At 45.5% G+C, this 19032-nt stretch overlaps 1 protein-coding gene across 3 annotated transcripts in view; it reads right to left on the bottom strand.

The window, feature by feature from the left end:
- Positions 1-3575: 3575 nt before the first annotated feature.
- Positions 3576-19032, bottom strand: part of LOC139387585 (MAP kinase-interacting serine/threonine-protein kinase 2-like) — a 42650-nt gene continuing 27193 nt past the window's right edge. For 2 of the 3 annotated variants that reach the window (XM_071133927.1, XM_071133928.1), the window contains 3 exons: positions 8280-8474; positions 6294-6458; positions 3576-5487 (listed from right to left, as the gene is read on the bottom strand). In XM_071133927.1, the coding sequence (XP_070990028.1) occupies positions 5098-5487; positions 6294-6458; positions 8280-8474 (750 nt within the window). In that variant the 3' untranslated portion in view covers positions 3576-5097. The remainder of the gene's footprint in view (positions 5488-6293; positions 6459-8279; positions 8475-19032) is intronic. The other variant, XR_011629193.1, reaches the window with a different exon arrangement.

Raw genomic sequence — 19032 nt, 5'->3', positions numbered from 1 at the left:
ACACAACATACTGCCATCTATCCTGACAGGATCTGCCCAACACACAACATACTGCCATCTATCCTGACAGGATCTGCCCAACACACAACATACTGCCATCTATCCTGACAGGCTCTGTCCAACACACAACATACTGCCATCTATCCTGACAGGCTCTGTCCAACACACAACATACTGCCATCTATCCTGACAGGCTCTGTCCAACACACAACATACTGCCATCTATCCTGACAGGATCTGCCCAACACACAACATACTGCCATCTATCCTGACAGGCTCTGTCCAACACACAACATACTGCCATCTATCCTGACAGGCTCTGTCCAACACACAACATACTGCCATCTATCCTGACAGGCTCTGTCCAACACACAACATACTGCCATCTATCCTGACAGGCTCTGTCCAACACACAACATACTGCCATCTATCCTGACAGGCTCTGCCCAACACACAACATACTGCCATCTATCCTGACAGGCTCTGTCCAACGCACAGCATACTGCCATCTATCCTGACAGGCTCTGTCCAACGCACAGCATACTGCCATCTATCCTGACAGGCTCTGTCCAACACACAACATACTGCCATCTATCCTGACAGGCTCTGCCCAACACACAACATACTGCCATCTATCCTGACAGGATCTGCCCAACACACAACATACTGCCATCTATCCTGACAGGCTCTGTCCAACGCACAACATACTGCCATCTATCCTGACAGGCTCTGTCCAACACAACATACTGCCATCTATCCTGACAGGATCTGCCCAACACACAACATACTGCCATCTATCCTGACAGGCTCTGTCCAACACACAACATACTGCCATCTATCCTGACAGGCTCTGTCCAACACACAACCTACTGCCATCTATCCTGACAGGCTCTGTCCAACACACAACATACTGCCATCTATCCTGACAGGCTCTGTCCAACACACAACATACTGCCATCTATCCTGACAGGCTCTGTCCAACACACAACATACTGCCATCTATCCTGACAGGCTCTGTCCAACACACAGAGGGGTGTTTTTCTACTGCTTATGAAGCTGCTGGTGACTGGTTGTAGCCTTGGATTCTACATGAAATGCTTCACTTTAGGCTAGACTGGTCTGTGTTAGAGCAGAAACGGTGTGGCAGTGTTTACTAGGGTCTTCCCAGACATACTGTAGTAGATTCATTTTGTGGTCCACATTCAGGATTAAACAGAAGTCCTATCAAACGGATGGATCTGGCTTAAGATGGCACTACGCTAGATTTCTGAGACACACAATTATTCAAGGACGTTACCAGCACAAAGAAACAACTAAAACAAACGGTTTGTAGTTTGATCTGAACAAGATAGACAGAAACACAAGTTAAATAACCATATTCATCTCATTTAGCTCTCCCTCCTCAACATACTGTTCCATCAACCACAGAGTTCAACAACAGAACTATTCTCTGGACCGGGACACAGAACCACTGTCTGTTCCATCAACCAGAGTTCAATAACATAACTATTCTCTGGACCGGGACACAGAACCACTGTCTGTTCCATCAACCACAGAGTTCAACAACAGAACTATTCTCTGGACCGGGACACAGAACCACTGTCTGTTCCATCAACCACAGAGTTCAACAACAGAACTATTCTCTGGACCGGGACACAGAACCACTGTCTGTTCCATCAACCAGAGTTCAACAACAGAACTATTCTCTGGACCGGGACACAGAACCAGTCTGTCTGTTCCCATCAACCAGAGTTCAATAACAGAACTATTCTCTGGACCGGGACACAGAACCACTCTGTCTGTTCCCATCAACCAGAGTTCAATAACAGAACTATTCTCTGGACCGGGACACAGAACCACTCTGTCGGTTCCCATCAACCAGAGTTCAATAACAGAACTATTCTCTGGACCGGGACACAGAACCACACTGTCTGTTCCCATCAACCAGAGTTCAATAACAGAACTATTCTCTGGACCGGGACACAGAACCACTGTCTGTTCCATCAACAATGTAGAAACTTTAAAACAGTAAAACAGAAGCTTAACAGCCGGAGAAACAGCAGCCTGGCACAGTATAGTAGAGAAACATCCCAAACGGTACCCTATTTCCTGTATAGTGCACATAGAGCCCAATGGGCCCTGGTCTGAAGTAGTGCACTATGTAGGGAATAGGGTTCCATAGGGCTCTGGTCTAAAGTAGTGCACTATATAGGGAATAGGGTTCCATAGGGCTCTGGTCTAAAGTAGTGCACTATATAGGGGAATAGGGTGCCTTTGGGACACAGCCCTAGGAGTTCTTGGGAGTGAACCCACCTAAAAATAAAAAGTATGGGTTTATCATTCACATCTGCTTCATATCCTTTAAGATCTGTTGTTTGGAATGCTTTCCCTAATTGGCCCCAAAATTAATCATTTAGATTTTGAGAAATACTGCTGAGAATTTCAAATAACGTATCGTTGTTGCTTTAGGTCCTGCGATAGTAACCTTTATTTTATAGCAACATGTGACATTCCTATACAAAAGTTAATCGGAGCTACGCTGATCTGGGCAGCTGGTTATAACCACAGTACTAGACTGATCTGGGCAGCTGGTTATAGCCACAGTACTAGACTGATCTGGGCAGCTGGTTATAGCCACAGCACTAGACTGATCTGGGCAGCTGGTTATAGCCACAGTACTAGACTGATCTGGGCAGCTGGTTATAGCCACAGTACTAGACTGATCTGGGCAGCTGGTTATAGCCACAGCACTAGACTGATCTGGGCAGCTGGTTATAGCCACAGTCCTAGACTGATCTGGGCAGCTGGTTATAACCACAGCACTAGACTGATCTGGGCAGCTGGTTATAGCCACAGTACTAGACTGATCTGGGCAGCTGGTTATAACCACAGTACTAGACTGATCTGGGCAGCTGGTTATAGCCACAGTACTAGACTGATCTGGGCAGCTGGTTATAACCACAGTACTAGACTGATCTGGGCAGCTGGTTATAGCCACAGTACTAGACTGATCTGGGCTGGGCAGCTGGTTATAGCCAGGGTACTAGACTGATCTGGGCAGGTGGTTATAGCCACAGTACTAGACTGATCTGGGCAGGTGGTTATAACCACAGTACTAGACTGATATGGGACGAAAGCACATGGCCCTGGGCATTCCTTCTACAAGTGGTTAATTTGGTCTTCTTGGAATACCACCAGCTAGCTAGCCATGCTGGAGCCTCGTCTGAACACACTGAAAAGCCAGTCAACCAAGGCCTTGATTATACATTAAATGACTTGTCATCAACATGACAGATGATGACCATTGTCAGGTGTTACCAAGGCCTTTAAAACGTCTTAATTAGGATCTTAGAATGTAGATCGTTTGATCGTGTGATTTGAAGAAAAGAAACTGAGGATCTCTCCCCTCGTCTTTCTTTGACTTCTGTTGATACCTGGAAGGTCAATAACAGTTCTCTTACCTGGCTGATACCTGGCGAGTCAATAACAGTTGTATTGATACCTGGTGACCCACCCCAGCTCTCTCTATATATTTCTAGGTCCTGAGGTATCTGCTGGAAAATAGTTTGTGTTAAAGTTTTAAGTTTCTTCATTGCTGGGACTCCTTCTTGGGTTCAGACCAATTTAAGGCCCGTTTCCCAGACACAGATTAATTAAGCCGTTGCTGGGACTCCCTCTTGGGTTCAGACCAATTTAAGGCCCGTTTCCCAGACACAGATTAATTAAGCCGTTGCTGGGACTCTCTTGGGTTCAGACCAATTTAAGGCCTGTTTCCCAGACACAGATTAATTAAGCCTAGTCCTGGACTAAGAAACATGACTAAAGGATTCTCCATTGAAAGTGATCTTTAGTCCAGGTCTAGGCTAAGCTTAACTTCAGCTCAGGCTACTTTGGCAGGGTCCATGTCTCCCTATTAGTCAGCAACAATGACTGCATCAAACGGCACCCTATTCCCTATATGCCACTTGTGATGCAGCCAGTCAGTGAGCACAACATGTCAATCAGAACGCCTCAGATCTCAGATAATGGATCGATAGTACCACCACAACAGCAGTGGTTCAAGGGGCAGAAATAATGATAACAGACGAGATGTTGTTTGGACTTTGTTAAATCCCAGCAATGAGGAGGTACTACATAGTCAGAGTTGGCTAGCCTAGCGGCCTCGTAAAGAGTTGGCTAGCCTAGCGGCCTCGTAAAGAGTTGGCTAGCCTAGCGGCCTCGTAAAGAGTTGGCTAGCCTAGCTGCCTCGTAAAGAGTTGGCTAGCCTAGCGGCCTCGTAAAGAGTTGGCTAGCCTAGCGGCCTCGTAAAGAGTTGGCTAGCCTAGCGGCCTCGTAAAGAGTTGGCTAGCCTAGCTGCCTCGTAAAGAGTTGGCTAGCCTATCGGCCGGGCCCGGTTATCAGGCCACCCGAGCTCCCACTACAACAAGCAGGAAGGGTTTGAGTGAGCCACTCAGTGAAACTGACAAAGGTCTCAGTTTGGATAAGTGCGTTACAACACTGCTGCTAGCTGGATAGCTGGGCCATCCCGCCCTCGTAGACTGAAGCAGAGGGAAGGTCCTGAGGGGTATACTATAAAGGAGTTAGCCAGCTAACGTGCCTACATATTCTGATACGTTTTATTTTGTAGAAAGATAAGCTTGAAAAACGGCATGTCGAATTGATTTAACAAAAAAACATATCCAAGTTGAGCTTTTTTTTTTATATTAACAATAAAATCAATGTCTATTTCGACTTGTTATCTGGCCAACTCATTGAACCCACTTGGCCTCTAGTATATCTGATGAAGCTGGTTGATGAAGTTTTCAATTCAGAGCGGGAAGACCCACTCTTCAAAATCCCTTTCCCCTCCCTCCCCCACCCCAAGAGTAGAAGAGTCTTCGAATTAGGCAGAGGGTCAATGTGCTTCTTTAAGTGCTGCGAAGACCACATCCCCATCATCCAAGCCACTGAGGTATTGCAGGTGTGGCTTAGTGATGAGAAAGATGATGGGAGGGGGTAGAGAGGAAAAGAGGTGGGAGGAGGAGATGAGCAGTGAATTTTCAGGAGCATTAACAGGTTAGGTTTGCAGTTGGTCGGTCAGTTTAACGGTTAGAGGTTTCAGGCACAGTCCTCCATGATGACCAGGGGTGCAAGGAGCTGCCGGAGCTCCGAGGCACACACTGGCCCTGTGTGGGGGGGCCCTCTCCTCTTTTGCCGGGCCAGCCGAGAGGACAAGGGGGAGAGGGGGCGCAGGGAGCTCTGGGGGCTGAGGCTGCAGCTAGCAGTGGTGCTGGTAGCCATGTGGTGGGGCGAGGGGGACAGAGAGAGGGACCCCAACGACCCTTCTTCCTCAGAATCTTCGTTGCGGTCCTCTCTCTCCTGACGGTCGCTCTCGTCCTGCTCAGCTAGCTGGCGGGTGACGGCCACTGCCTGGCCAGCGAAGAAGGTCAGGTCCTGGGCTCTGCTGCCTCTGTGGTTCAGCCTGGAGGGCACGGTGTTGGGAGCACACTGAGGGAAGAGACAGATGCGGAATGATTAGGTCATGAATTCTAGGCAGCTACCTTTTGTCCCTTCCATTGGAGGTCAAAGTTGCTCCATCTTATAGTTAACCAGAAAGCTGAACTGAGAGATGGAGGGAGAGATCAAAATAAAGATTGAGAGAGACAGACAAGTGAGAGAAAGAGAGCCAGACAGAATGAGAGCCTTCTAACAGTCAAAGCGTCAATACATTACTACGCTGGCTCTGACGCTCCTTGGATGTGGCAGGGCTTTGCAAACTATCATGGCTTACAACAAAGGGAAACCCAGCCACAAGCTGCCCAGTGCCTACCAGATGAGCTAAATTTGAGGCAAGCAACACTGAACCACGCATTTGAGCACCAGCTGTTCCAGACGACTGATCTTGCTCTCCATAGCCGATGTGAATAAGACCTTTAATAAACAGGTCAACTTTCACAAGGCACAGGGGCCAGATGGATTATCAGGACACCTACTTAGAGCATGCCCCGATCAGCTGGCAAGTGTCTTCACTAACATTTTCACCTCTCCCTGACCCAGTGTGTAATACCTACATGTTTCATGCAGACCACCATAGTGCCTGTGCCCAAGAACAGAGACACAGAGAGAGACACAGAGAGAGACACAGAGAGAGACACAGAGAGAGACACAGAGAGACACAGAGAGAGACACAGAGAGAGACACAGAGAGAGACACAGAGAGAGACACAGAGAGAGACACAGAGAGAGCCACAGAGAGAGACACAGAGAGAGACACAGAGAGAGACACAGAGAGAGACAAACAGATAAGAACCGTACCCCTTGGACCCAGGGGTGCTGCAGGACCTGAGCAGCACTGAGGCGGTTCTTGGCGTCTCTGACCAGAAGCCTGGTGATGAGGTCTTTAGCTCCAGAGGAGATCTGCTTCCAGTCCTTCTCAGGGAACTCGTACTTCCCCTCCTGGATGCTCTCAAACAGCATGTTCTGGAGAGAAGCCAAGAGAGAGACTGGGTTTGGGGACAGTTCTGGATTTAAGAAGATGCTCTCAAACAGCATGTTCTGGAGATGTGACAAAAGACATACTGTTGAAGAATTGTTCTTGTTGGTTGTTTTGGTCTGGCCAAACTGGCTTTAAGATCACTAACTGACTGGCAGGATGTAAGATCCCTAACTGACTGGCAGGATGTAAGATCCCTAACTGACGGGCAGGATGTAAGATCCCTAACTGACGGGCAGGATGTAAGATCCCTAACTGACTGGCAGGATGTAAGATCCCTAACTGACGGGCAGGATGTAAGATCCCTAACTGACTGGCAGGATGTAAGATCCCTAACTGACGGGCAGGATGTAAGATCCCTAACTGACTGGCAGGATGTAAGATCCCTAACTGACTGGCAGGATGTAAGATCCCTAACTGACTGACAGGATGTAAGATCCCTAACTGACTGGCAGGATGTAAGATCCCTAACTGACGGGCAGGATGTAAGATCCCTAACTGACGGGCAGGATGTAAGATCCCTAACTGACGGGCAGGATGTAAGATCCCTAACTGACGGGCAGGATGTAAGATCCCTAACTGACGGGCAGGATGTAAGATCCCTAACTGACGGGCAGGATGTAAGATCCCTAACTGACGGGCAGGATGTAAGATCCCTAACTGACGGGCAGGATGTAAGATCCCTAACTGACGGGCAGGATGTAAGATCCCTAACTGACTGGCAGGATGTAAGATCCCTAATTGACTGGCAGGATGTAAGATCCCTAACTGACTGGCAGGATGTAAGATCCCTAACTGACGGGCAGGATGTAAGATCCCTAACTGACGGGCAGGATGTAAGATCCCTAACTGACGGGCAGGATGTAAGATCCCTAACTGACTGGCAGGATGTAAGATCCCTAACTGACTGGCAGGATGTAAGATCCCTAACTGACTGGCAGGATGTAAGATCCCTAACTGACTGGCAGGATGTAAGATCCCTAACTGACTGGCAGGATGTAAGATCCCTAACTGACTGGCAGGATGTAAGATCCCTAACTGACGGGCAGGATGTAAGATCACTACTACTAGTAGCAGTAGTAGTGGTATTAGTGTGTTGTAGTAGTAGTAGTAGTAGTAGTAGTAGTAGTAGTAGTAGTAGTAGTGGTATTAGTGTGTTGTAGTAGTAGTAGTAGTAGTAGTAGTTGTAGTAGTAGTAGTAGCAGTAGCAGTAGTAGTGATATTAGTGTGTTGTAGTAGTAGTAGTAGTAGTGGTATTAGTGTGTTGTAGTAGTAGTCGTAGTAGTGGTATTAGTGTGTTGTAGTAGTAGTTGTAGTAGTGGTATTAGTGTGTTGTAGTAGTAGTAGTAGTGGTGGTAGTAGTAGTAGTAGTAGTAGTTGTAGTAGTAGTAGTGGTATTAGTGTGTTGTAGTAGTAGTAGTAGTAGTAGTAGTAGTAGTAGCAGTAGCAGTAGCAGTAGTAGTGATATTAGTGTGTTGTAGTAGTAGTCGTAGTAGTGGTATTAGTGTGTTGTAGTAGTCGTAGTAGTGGTATTAGTGTGTTGTAGTAGTAGTCGTAGTAGTGGTATTAGTGTGTTGTTGTAGTAGTAGTGATATTAGTGTTGTAGTAGTAGTCGTAGTAGTGGTATTAGTGTGTTGTAGTAGTAGTAGTGGTATTAGTGTGTTGTAGTAGTAGTAGTAGTAGTGGTATTAGTGTGTTGTAGTAGTAGTAGTAGTAGTGGTATTAGTGTGTTGTAGTAGTAGTCGTAGTAGTGGTATTAGTGTGTTGTTGTAGTAGTAGACAACTGTTTGTGGTAGCTCGTATCTTACCTGGCATTCCTGGCAGGGCTCTCCCCAGTCCCAGCCACAGTTGGTGCCACAGCGCCCTACGAAGGGAGGGTACCCACTCAGCATAATGTACAGGATGACCCCCAGACTCCACAGGTCACAGCGCTTATCATAGATCGTAGCCTCCTCACTGAAGGCCACCACCACCTCCGGAGCCATGTACTCTGCTGAACCACACTGGGGAGAGACCAGAGACAGATGTATACTGTTAGTCTGCATTTACACATGCAGCCCAACTGGGACCTTTTTTACATTAGTCTTTTCACAACAGATCAGGAGACGAGGTGAGGAGACGGGGAGACGAGACGGGGTGAGGAGACGAGACGGGTTGAGGAGACGAGACGGGTTGAGGAGACGAGACGGGGCGAGGAGACGAGACGGGGCGAGGAGACGGGGCGAGGAGACGGGGCGAGGAGACGGGGCGAGGAGACGGGGCGAGGAGACGGGGCGAGGAGACGGGGCGAGGAGACGAGGTGAGGAGACGAGGTGAGGAGACAAGGTGAGGAGAAGAGGGGTGTTGCTGTGTTGTAGCGATGGTGTTGTAGTCTCTTCAAGAAGATGATAATGCTAGTCAAATTAGCAACCCATGCTAGTTGATAATCCTAGTCATATTAGCATCCCATGCTAGTTGATGATAATCCTAGTCATATTAGCATCCCATGCTAGTTGATGATAATCCTAGTCATATTAGCATCCCATGCTAGTTGATGATAATCCTAGTCATATTAGCATCCCATGCTAATTGATGATAATCCTAGTCATATTAGCATCCCATGCTAGTTGTTGATAATCCTAGTCATATTAGCATCCCATGCTAGTTGTAGCATATTATCTCTTTCTAAATGTCAAACAGATATTCTCATCTCTGCTACATGTGTTTCCCCACTAATTGCATTCATACAAGTAGCTTTGCTGCGCTTATAATATGAAGAAATAATAATTTATCAACATTCTAAGCTAAACATTTTGATCTGTTGCATCAGACTCATGTAACCCAGGTCTACTGGTTGTATGAATTTGGGATCTACCGTCCCACAACTGTCCCAGGATCTGTTTGGAATAGGCCATTTCTTTCTCACACAGCACAACAAACTGACCAATAGAATAGTTCAATTTTTCTACTATGGGGGATAGTAGATTGACAGGCTAGTGATTCTGCTGTTCGTTACTGGTCTTGTTGGCTAGTGATTGTGCTGTTCGTTACTGGTCTTGTTGGCTAGTCATTGTGCTGTTCGTTACTGGTCTTGTTGACTAGTGATTCTGCTGTTCGTTACTGGTCTTGTTGGCTAGTGATTCTGCTGTTCGTTACTGGTCTTGTTGCTAGTGATTGTGCTGTTCGTTACTGGTCTTGTTGGCTAGTCATTGTGCTGTTCGTTACTGGTCTTGTTGACTAGTGATTCTGCTGTTCGTTACTGGTCTTGTTGACTAGTGATTGTGCTGTTCGTTACTGGTCTTGTTGGCTAGTCATTGTGCTGTTCGTTACTGGTCTTGTTGACTAGTGATTGTGCTGTTCGTTACTGGTCTTGTTGGCTAGTCATTGTGCTGTTCGTTACTGGTCTTGTTGGCTAGTGATTCTGCTGTTCGTTACTGGTCTTGTTGGCTAGTGATTCTGCTGTTCGTTACTGGTCTTGTTGGCTAGTGATTCTGCTGTTCGTTACTGGTCTTGTTGGCTAGTGATTCTGCTGTTCGTTACTGGTCTTGTTGCTAGTGATTGTGCTGTTCGTTACTGGTCTTGTTGGCTAGTCATTGTGCTGTTCGTTACTGGTCTTGTTGGCTAGTGATTCTGCTGTTCGTTACTGGTCTTGTTGACTAGTGATTCTGCTGTTCGTTACTGGTCTTGTTGACTAGTGATTCTGCTGTTCGTTACTGGTCTTGTTGGCTAGTGATTCTGCGGTCACATGGCAATGCTACTAAATACTAAGTGAGTGTATGTAAACTTCTGACCCACTGGGAATGTCATGAAAGAAATAAAAGCTGAAATAATTCTCTCTACTATTATTCTGACATTTCACATTCTTAAAATAAAGTGGTGATCCTAACTGACCAAAGAGAGGGAATTTTTACAACGATTAAATACCAGGAATTGTGAGAAACCGAGTTTAAATGTACACTGCTCAAAAAAATAAAGGGAACACTAAAATAACACTTCCTAGATCTGAATCAATGAAATATTCTTATTAAATACTTTTTTCTTTAAATAGTTGAATGTGCTGACAACAAAAATCACGCAAAAATTATCAATGGAAATCAAATTTATCAACCCATGGAGGTCTGGATTGATACATTTCCTCATGTCAGCATCAGTCTGGATATGATGAGGCTGTAGCCACTGTCAGTCTCATCATACTGTTGAACTGGTCCACCTGAATATGTCAGTCTGTCATCATACTGTTGAACTGGTCCACCTGAATATGTCAGTCTGTCATCATACTGTTGAACTGGTCCACCTGAATATGTCAGTCTGTCATCATACTGTTGAACTGGTCCACCTGAATATGTCAGTCTGTCATCATACTGTTGAACTGGTCCACCTGAATATGTCAGTCTGTCATCATACTGTTGAACTGGTCCACCTGAATATGTCAGTCTGTCATCATACTGTTGAACTGGTCCACCTGAATATGTCAGTCTGTCATCATACTGTTGAACTGGTCCACCTGAATATGTCAGTCTGTCATCATACTGTTGAACTGGTCCACCTGAATATGTCAGTCTGTCATCATACTGTTGAACTGGTCCACCTGAATATGTCAGTCTGTCATCATACTGTTGAACTGGTCCACCTGAATATGTCCGTCTGTCATCATACTGTTGAACTGGTCCACCTGAATATGTCAGTCTGTCATCATACTGTTGAACTGGTCCACCTGAATATGTCAGTCTGTCATCATACTGTTGAACTGGTCCACCTGAATATGTCCGTCTGTCATCATACTGTTGAACTGGTCCACCTGAATATGTCAGTCTGTCATCATACTGTTGAACTGGTCCACCTGAATATGTCAGTCTGTCATCATACTGTTGAACTGGTCCACCTGAATATGTCAGTCTGTCATCATACTGTTGAACTGGTCCACCTGAATATGTCCGTCTGTCATCATACTGTTGAACTGGTCCACCTGAATATGTCCGTCTGTCATCATACTGTTGAACTGGTCCACCTGAATATGTCAGTCTGTCATCATACTGTTGAACTGGTCCACCTGAATATGTCAGTCTGTCATCATACTGTTGAACTGGTCCACCTGAATATGTCCGTCTGTCATCATACTGTTGAACTGGTCCACCTGAATATGTCAGTCTGTCATCATTCTGTTGAACTGGTCCACCTGAATATGTCAGTCTGTCATCATACTGTTGAACTGGTCCACCTGAATATGTCCGTCTGTCATCATACTGTTGAACTGGTCCACCTGAATATGTCAGTCTGTCATCATACTGTTGAACTGGTCCACCTGAATATGTCAGTCTGTCATCATACTGTTGAACTGGTCCACCTGAATATGTCAGTCTGTCATCATACTGTTGAACTGGTCCACCTGAATATGTCAGTCTGTCATCATACTGTTGAACTGGTCCACCTGAATATGTCAGTCTGTCATCATACTGTTGAACTGGTCCACCTGAATATGTCAGTCTGTCATCATACTGTTGAACTGGTCCACCTGAATATGTCAGTCTGTCATCATACTGTTGAACTGGTCCACCTGAATATGTCCGTCTGTCATCATACTGTTGAACTGGTCCACCTGAATATGTCAGTCTGTCATCATACTGTTGAACTGGTCCACCTGAATATGTCAGTCTGTCATCATACTGTTGAACTGGTCCACCTGAATATGTCCGTCTGTCATCATACTGTTGAACTGGTCCACCTGAATATGTCAGTCTGTCATCATACTGTTGAACTGGTCCACCTGAATATGTCAGTCTGTCATCATACTGTTGAACTGGTCCACCTGAATATGTCAGTCTGTCATCATACTGTTGAACTGGTCCACCTGAATATGTCCGTCTGTCATCATACTGTTGAACTGGTCCACCTGAATATGTCCGTCTGTCATCATACTGTTGAACTGGTCCACCTGAATATGTCAGTCTGTCATCATACTGTTGAACTGGTCCACCTGAATATGTCAGTCTGTCATCATACTGTTGAACTGGTCCACCTGAATATGTCCGTCTGTCATCATACTGTTGAACTGGTCCACCTGAATATGTCAGTCTGTCATCATTCTGTTGAACTGGTCCACCTGAATATGTCAGTCTGTCATCATACTGTTGAACTGGTCCACCTGAATATGTCCGTCTGTCATCATACTGTTGAACTGGTCCACCTGAATATGTCAGTCTGTCATCATACTGTTGAACTGGTCCACCTGAATATGTCAGTCTGTCATCATACTGTTGAACTGGTCCACCTGAATATGTCAGTCTGTCATCATACTGTTGAACTGGTCCACCTGAATATGTCCGTCTGTCATCATACTGTTGAACTGGTCCACCTGAATATGTCAGTCTGTCATCATACTGTTGAACTGGTCCACCTGAATATGTCAGTCTGTCATCATACTGTTGAACTGGTCCACCTGAATATGTCAGTCTGTCATCATACTGTTGAACTGGTCCACCTGAATATGTCAGTCTGTCATCATACTGTTGAACTGGTCCACCTGAATATGTCAGTCTGTCATCATACTGTTGAACTGGTCCACCTGAATATGTCAGTCTGTCATCATACTGTTGAACTGGTCCACCTGAATATGTCCGTCTGTCATCATACTGTTGAACTGGTCCACCTGAATATGTCAGTCTGTCATCATACTGTTGAACTGGTCCACCTGAATATGTCCGTCTGTCATCATACTGTTGAACTGGTCCACCTGAATATGTCAGTCTGTCATCATACTGTTGAACTGGTCCACCTGAATATGTCAGTCTGCCATCATACTGTTGAACTGGTCCACCTGAATATGTCCGTCTGTCATCATACTGTTGAACTGGTCCACCTGAATATGTCAGTCTGTCATCATACTGTTGAACTGGTCCACCTGAATATGTCAGTCTGTCATCATACTGTTGAACTGGTCCACCTGAATATGTCCGTCTGTCATCATACTGTTGAACTGGTCCACCTGAATATGTCCGTCTGAACAGCTGTTCAGGACCCCCACTCGGGGAGTGATGCACGTTTTGTTCTAGCCCTGCACTATGATACCCTGACTCAACGAATCGTCATGGCCGTGTGTTAGGGTTGCAAAATTCTGGAACTTAGTGTTTTAAAAACGTTACTAAAGGTTAGGTTAGGTTTTTCTGAAAATCTTGGTTGGAGGATTCCTGGAATCAGGAGGGAATAAGCTCCCACAACAACCAGTAACCACTAGCAGTGGGCTGAAGGGAGGAGTAGATTCTAGCTAGCTACTACCCCCAGGGCCCAGAACATGAAGCTAGACACCACAAACAACTTTAAAAAAACAACTACAGCAGAAACTAAGCCCGTCTCTGTTGTCATTATACTAATCCCCCTTGGCTTTGCTGGAACATGGTGGAATGCCTGGCACACTGTGTGTGTGTGTGTGTGGTTGTGGGCCAAGAAAGTTCTGGAACCCCTGTGATAGTTCTAGGATGAGAATAAAAATACCATAGCTTTGGTGCAGGTACAGCTGACCTGGGCTAGCTAACGCCACCTAGAGTAAAAACCTCCCTTTTAATAGATACTTACGTCAAATAGCAATATATCGTCAAAAAATGAAGTTGTTCTATTGGCTGCAGGCATCAACATTGTCCAACAGTAATAACCTGCCTGTACACTACACTCTAGAATCCACAACAGTCCAACAGTAATAACCTGCCTGTACACTACACTCTAGAATCCACAACAGTAATAACCTGCCTGTACACTACACTCTAGAATCCACAACAGTCCCAACAGTAATAACCTGCCTGTACACTACACTCTAGAATCCACAACAGTAATAACCTGCCTGTACACTACACTCTAGAATCCACAACAGTCCCAACAGTAATAACCTGCCTGTACACTACACTCTAGAATCCAAAACAGTAATAACCTGCCTGTACACTACACTCTAGAATCCACAACAGTAATAACCTGCCTGTACACTACACTCTAGAATCCACAACAGTAATAACCTGCCTGTACACTACACTCTAGAATCTACAACAGTAATAACCTGCCTGTACACTACACTCTAGAATCCACAACAGTAATAACCTGCCTGTACACTACACTCTAGAATCCACAACAGTAATAACCTGCCTGTACACTACACTCTAGAATCCACAACAGTCCAACAGTAATAACCTGCCTGTGCACTACACTCTAGAATCTACAACAGTAATAACATGCCTGTACACTACACTCTAGAATCCACAACAGTAATAACCTGCCTGTACACTACACTCTAGTATCCACAACAGTCCAACAGTAATAACCTGACTGTACACTACACTCTAGAATCCACAACAGTCCAACAGTAATAACCTGCCTGTACACTACACTCTAGAATCCACAACAGTAATAACCTGCCTGTACACTACACTCTAGAATCCACAACAGTAATAACCTGCCTGTACACTACACTCTAGAATCCACAACAGTAATAACCTGCCTGTACACTACACTCTAGAATCCACAACAGTCCAACAGTAATAACCTGCCTGTGCACTACACTCTAGAATCTACAACAGTAATAACATGCCTGTACACTACACTCTAGAATCCACAACAGTAATAACCTGCCTGTACACTACACTCTAGTATCCACAACAGTCCAACAGTAATAACCTGACTGTACACTACACTCTAGAATCCACAACAGTCCAACAGTAATAACCTGCCTGTACACTACACTCTAGAATCCACAACAGTAATAACCTGCCTGTACACTACACTCTAGAATCCACAACAGTAATAACCTGCCTGTACACTACACTCTAGAATCCACAACAGTAATAACCTGCCTGTACACTACACTCTAGAATCCACAACAGTAATAACCTGCCTGTACACTACACTCTAGAATCCACAACAGTAATAACCTGCCTGTACACTACACTCTAGAATCCACAACAGTAATAACCTGCCTGTACACTACACTCTAGAATCCACAACAGTAATAACCTGCCTGTACACTACACTCTAGAATCCACAACAGTAATAACCTGCCTGTACACTACACTCTAGTATCCACAACAGTCCAACAGTAATAACCTGACTGTACACTACACTCTAGAATCCACAACAGTCCAACAGTAATAACCTGCCTGTACACTACACTCTAGAATCCACAAACATCAGTAGAGTCCTGTGACTGGATTCGTCCCAAAGGGAACCTTAAATAATGCACAACTTTTGACCAGGGCCTATAGTGAATAGGGTGTAATTTGGAACACAGCTTCTGAACCAAATCCATCTGGTAAAAAAATAAATCATTAGAGATCAGCTGACACGCCCACTCCCTCCCACTGGCCCAGCCAATCAAAATGTGGTTTCTACATTAAGGTAGGGGCCTTGGAATGAAGCCCAGAACTGGTTTTGTAACAGCAGGAGAAATAAAATATGGATTCTGCTCAAATAAAGGGAGGAGAGGGGGACAGAAGAGAGGGGTGGAGGGTGGTTCGCTAGATGTAACCCCCATGCCAGAGTGAATCCACAGTTTACGGTATCTGGTGGGAAAAAAATTATAATAATATCCAGCACGCTTCCTTTCTCTGGGAACATTCTTCAAGTCTCCAGGCGATAGGGAAGGAAGAGTTTAATTTAGATGTGGTGAAAAAAATACCTCCCTCTCCTCCAGGCTTAGACAGAGGTTATATCTCCCTCTCCTCCAGGCTTAGACAGAGGTTATATCTCCCTCTCCTCCAGGCTTAGACAGAGGTTATATCTCCCTCTCCTCCCGGCTTAGACAGAGGTTATATCTCCCTTTCCTCCAGACTTAGACAGGTCTACACTACACAATTCTGGCCTCGATTTAGCTGTCCCAGACAAGTTTGAGATGAGACAAATTCCCCATGACGTTGCTTACTCTGGGAGAGCGGCCCTGACGACACTAGTTTAACGTGAGCGGGACAGAGACACAATCCGAGGGCTACCGATCCAGCCTGAGCCATCCCAATATTTTCAAACAATTTTAAAAATTGGCACAAAATCTGCAAGACTTAGTGTAGTGCCACCCGGGCATTAGGGGCCCAGTCAGAAACGTGTAGTGTCACAGGGATGTTACATGTTACAGGGAAAGCCTAGAGACCCAGCCATGTTACAGGGAAAGCCTAGAGACCCAGCCATGTTACAGGGAAAGCCTAGAGACCCAGCCATGTTACAGGGAAAGCCTAGAGACCCAGCCATGTTACAGGGAAAGCCTAGAGACCCAGCCATGTTACAGGGAAAGCCTAGAGACCCAGCCATGTTACAGGGAAAGCCTAGAGACCCAGCCATGTTACAGGGAAAGCCTAGAGACCCAGCCATGTTACAGGGAAAGCCTAGAGACCCAGCCATGTTACAGGGAAAGCCTAGAGACCCAGCCATGTTACAGGGAAAGCCTAGAGACCCAGCCATGTTACAGGGAAAGCCTAGAGACACGGCTGCGTTACAGGGAAAGCCAAGGCTGGTTGTTACTTATAGATACAGAATGACTCACAGAACTGCGTGGTCTGAAGGTATATTGTATATTATTAGGGGTCCAGAAGTCAGGCTGCTGTGGAGGAGAATCTAGGCTTTAGAACACCTAAAAAGCTGTGCTGTCCACATCTAAAAAGCTGAGCTAGTGTTCCTGTATGTGTAGCAGAAGAGGAGAATGCAGGAGCTGATTGATAAATATAGACATGACTCACTTAAACAACACTGCTGCATGTTTTATTTAAGTCACTTCAATGCTGGCTTCATACTAGAACTGATAGGCCTTTAAAAAGCCATTTAGACCCTGAAAGAAAAACACGGAGGCTGATTTATAAGTAGAGGACCAGTTTCTGGCTATAAACACGATCATGACTGGTCCTCAGCCCTAAATCAACACGATCATGGCTGGTCCTCAGCCCTAAATCAACACGATCATGGCTGGTCCTCAGCCCTAAATCAACACGATCATGGCTGGTCCTCAGCCCTAAATCAACACGATCATGGCTGGTCCTTTGCCCTAAATCAACACGATCATGGCTGGTCCTCTGCCCTAAATCAACACGGTCATGGCTGGTCCTCAGCCCTAAATCAACACGGTCATGGCTGGTCCTCAGCCCTAAATCAACACGGTCATGGCCGGTCCTTTGCCCTAAATCAACACGGTCATGGCCGGTCCTTTGCCCTAAATCAACACGGTCATGGCCGGTCCTTTGCCCTAAATCAACACGGTCATGGCCGGTCCTTTGCCCTAAATCAACACGGTCATGGCCGGTCCTTTGCCCTAAATCAACACGATCATGGCCGGTCCTTTGCCCTAAATCAACACGATCATGGCTGGTCCTTTGCCCTAAATCAACACGATCATGGCTGGTCCTTTGCCCTAAATCAACACGATCATGGCTGGTCCTTTGCCCTAAATCAACACGATCATGGCTGGTCCTTTGCCCTAAATCAACATGATCATGGCTGGCCCTCAGCCCTAAATCAACATGATCATGGCTGGCTCTCAGCCCTAAATCAACATGATCATGGCTGGCTCTCAGCCCTAAGACAAGTGATGAGCAAGGAGAGGATATCTATTCCCTTTCTGAAACACACTCAGCTGTTTCCAAGTTTTAAAATAAGTTTTCCTGAGGCATTTACTGACTATAGCCATAACTACAGATGTAATTCATACCAACCAATATCACATTCTCCCTGCCTGCGAGGGAAAACCCAATGAGGTAAGGAGCAAGCTGGTCCACAAATTAGCCTGAAAGCTAAACAGCTACCTAGTGGACTGCTGTGGTTAGCTAAAAATAAAAAAAATGTTTTATAAACAATACGAAAACATACACATGACATCACACCTGCCCAGAACTACCTGCTCCCCCCTCCCCCTCCAGCGCCCACATCACTCTCCGCCACATGGCCTCAAACTGCACCATGTAGTTTCTCTCTGTCACCCACACACGTTCAACATTTAGATAATAAACCAGTTCACCTTTCCGTTGTGTTAATGATGGAGGATTGGTTGATTTCCAGTTTTAAGTATATGTTGTTGTTTTTTAAAGATTACTGATGAGAACAGTATCAGCCAACCCAGCAGTTCTCACCACACCATCATATGTCGTGTAATATGGAGACAGATTAAAAGTACATTTCAGTATTCCAAAACTGATTTGAGCATTAAGGCCTGTAGTGTAAATCACAGTTATATATATACATATCTACCCCAATTACCTGGTACTGGACCCTGTGTATGTATCTACCCCAATTACCTGGTACTGGACCCTGTGTATGTATATACCCCAATTACCTGGTACTGGACCCTGTGTATGTATATACCCCAATTACCTGGTACTGGACCCCTGTGTATATATCTACCCCAAGTACCTGGTACTGGACCCCTGTGTATATATCTACCCCAATTACCTGGTAACATGGACCTGGAACCCTGTGTATATATCTACCCCAATTACCTGGTAACATGGACCTGGTACTGGACCCTGTGTATATATCTACCCCAATTACCTGGTACTGGAACCCTGTGTATATATCTACCCCAATTACCTGGTACTGGAACCCTGTGTATATATCTACCCCAATTACCTGGTA

Source organism: Oncorhynchus clarkii, chromosome 28 (genome assembly GCF_045791955.1).
Source record: "Oncorhynchus clarkii lewisi isolate Uvic-CL-2024 chromosome 28, UVic_Ocla_1.0, whole genome shotgun sequence".
In the NCBI taxonomy this organism is placed as follows: domain Eukaryota; kingdom Metazoa; phylum Chordata; class Actinopteri; order Salmoniformes; family Salmonidae; genus Oncorhynchus; species Oncorhynchus clarkii.
This window is presented reverse-complemented; position numbering and strand designations above follow the sequence as displayed.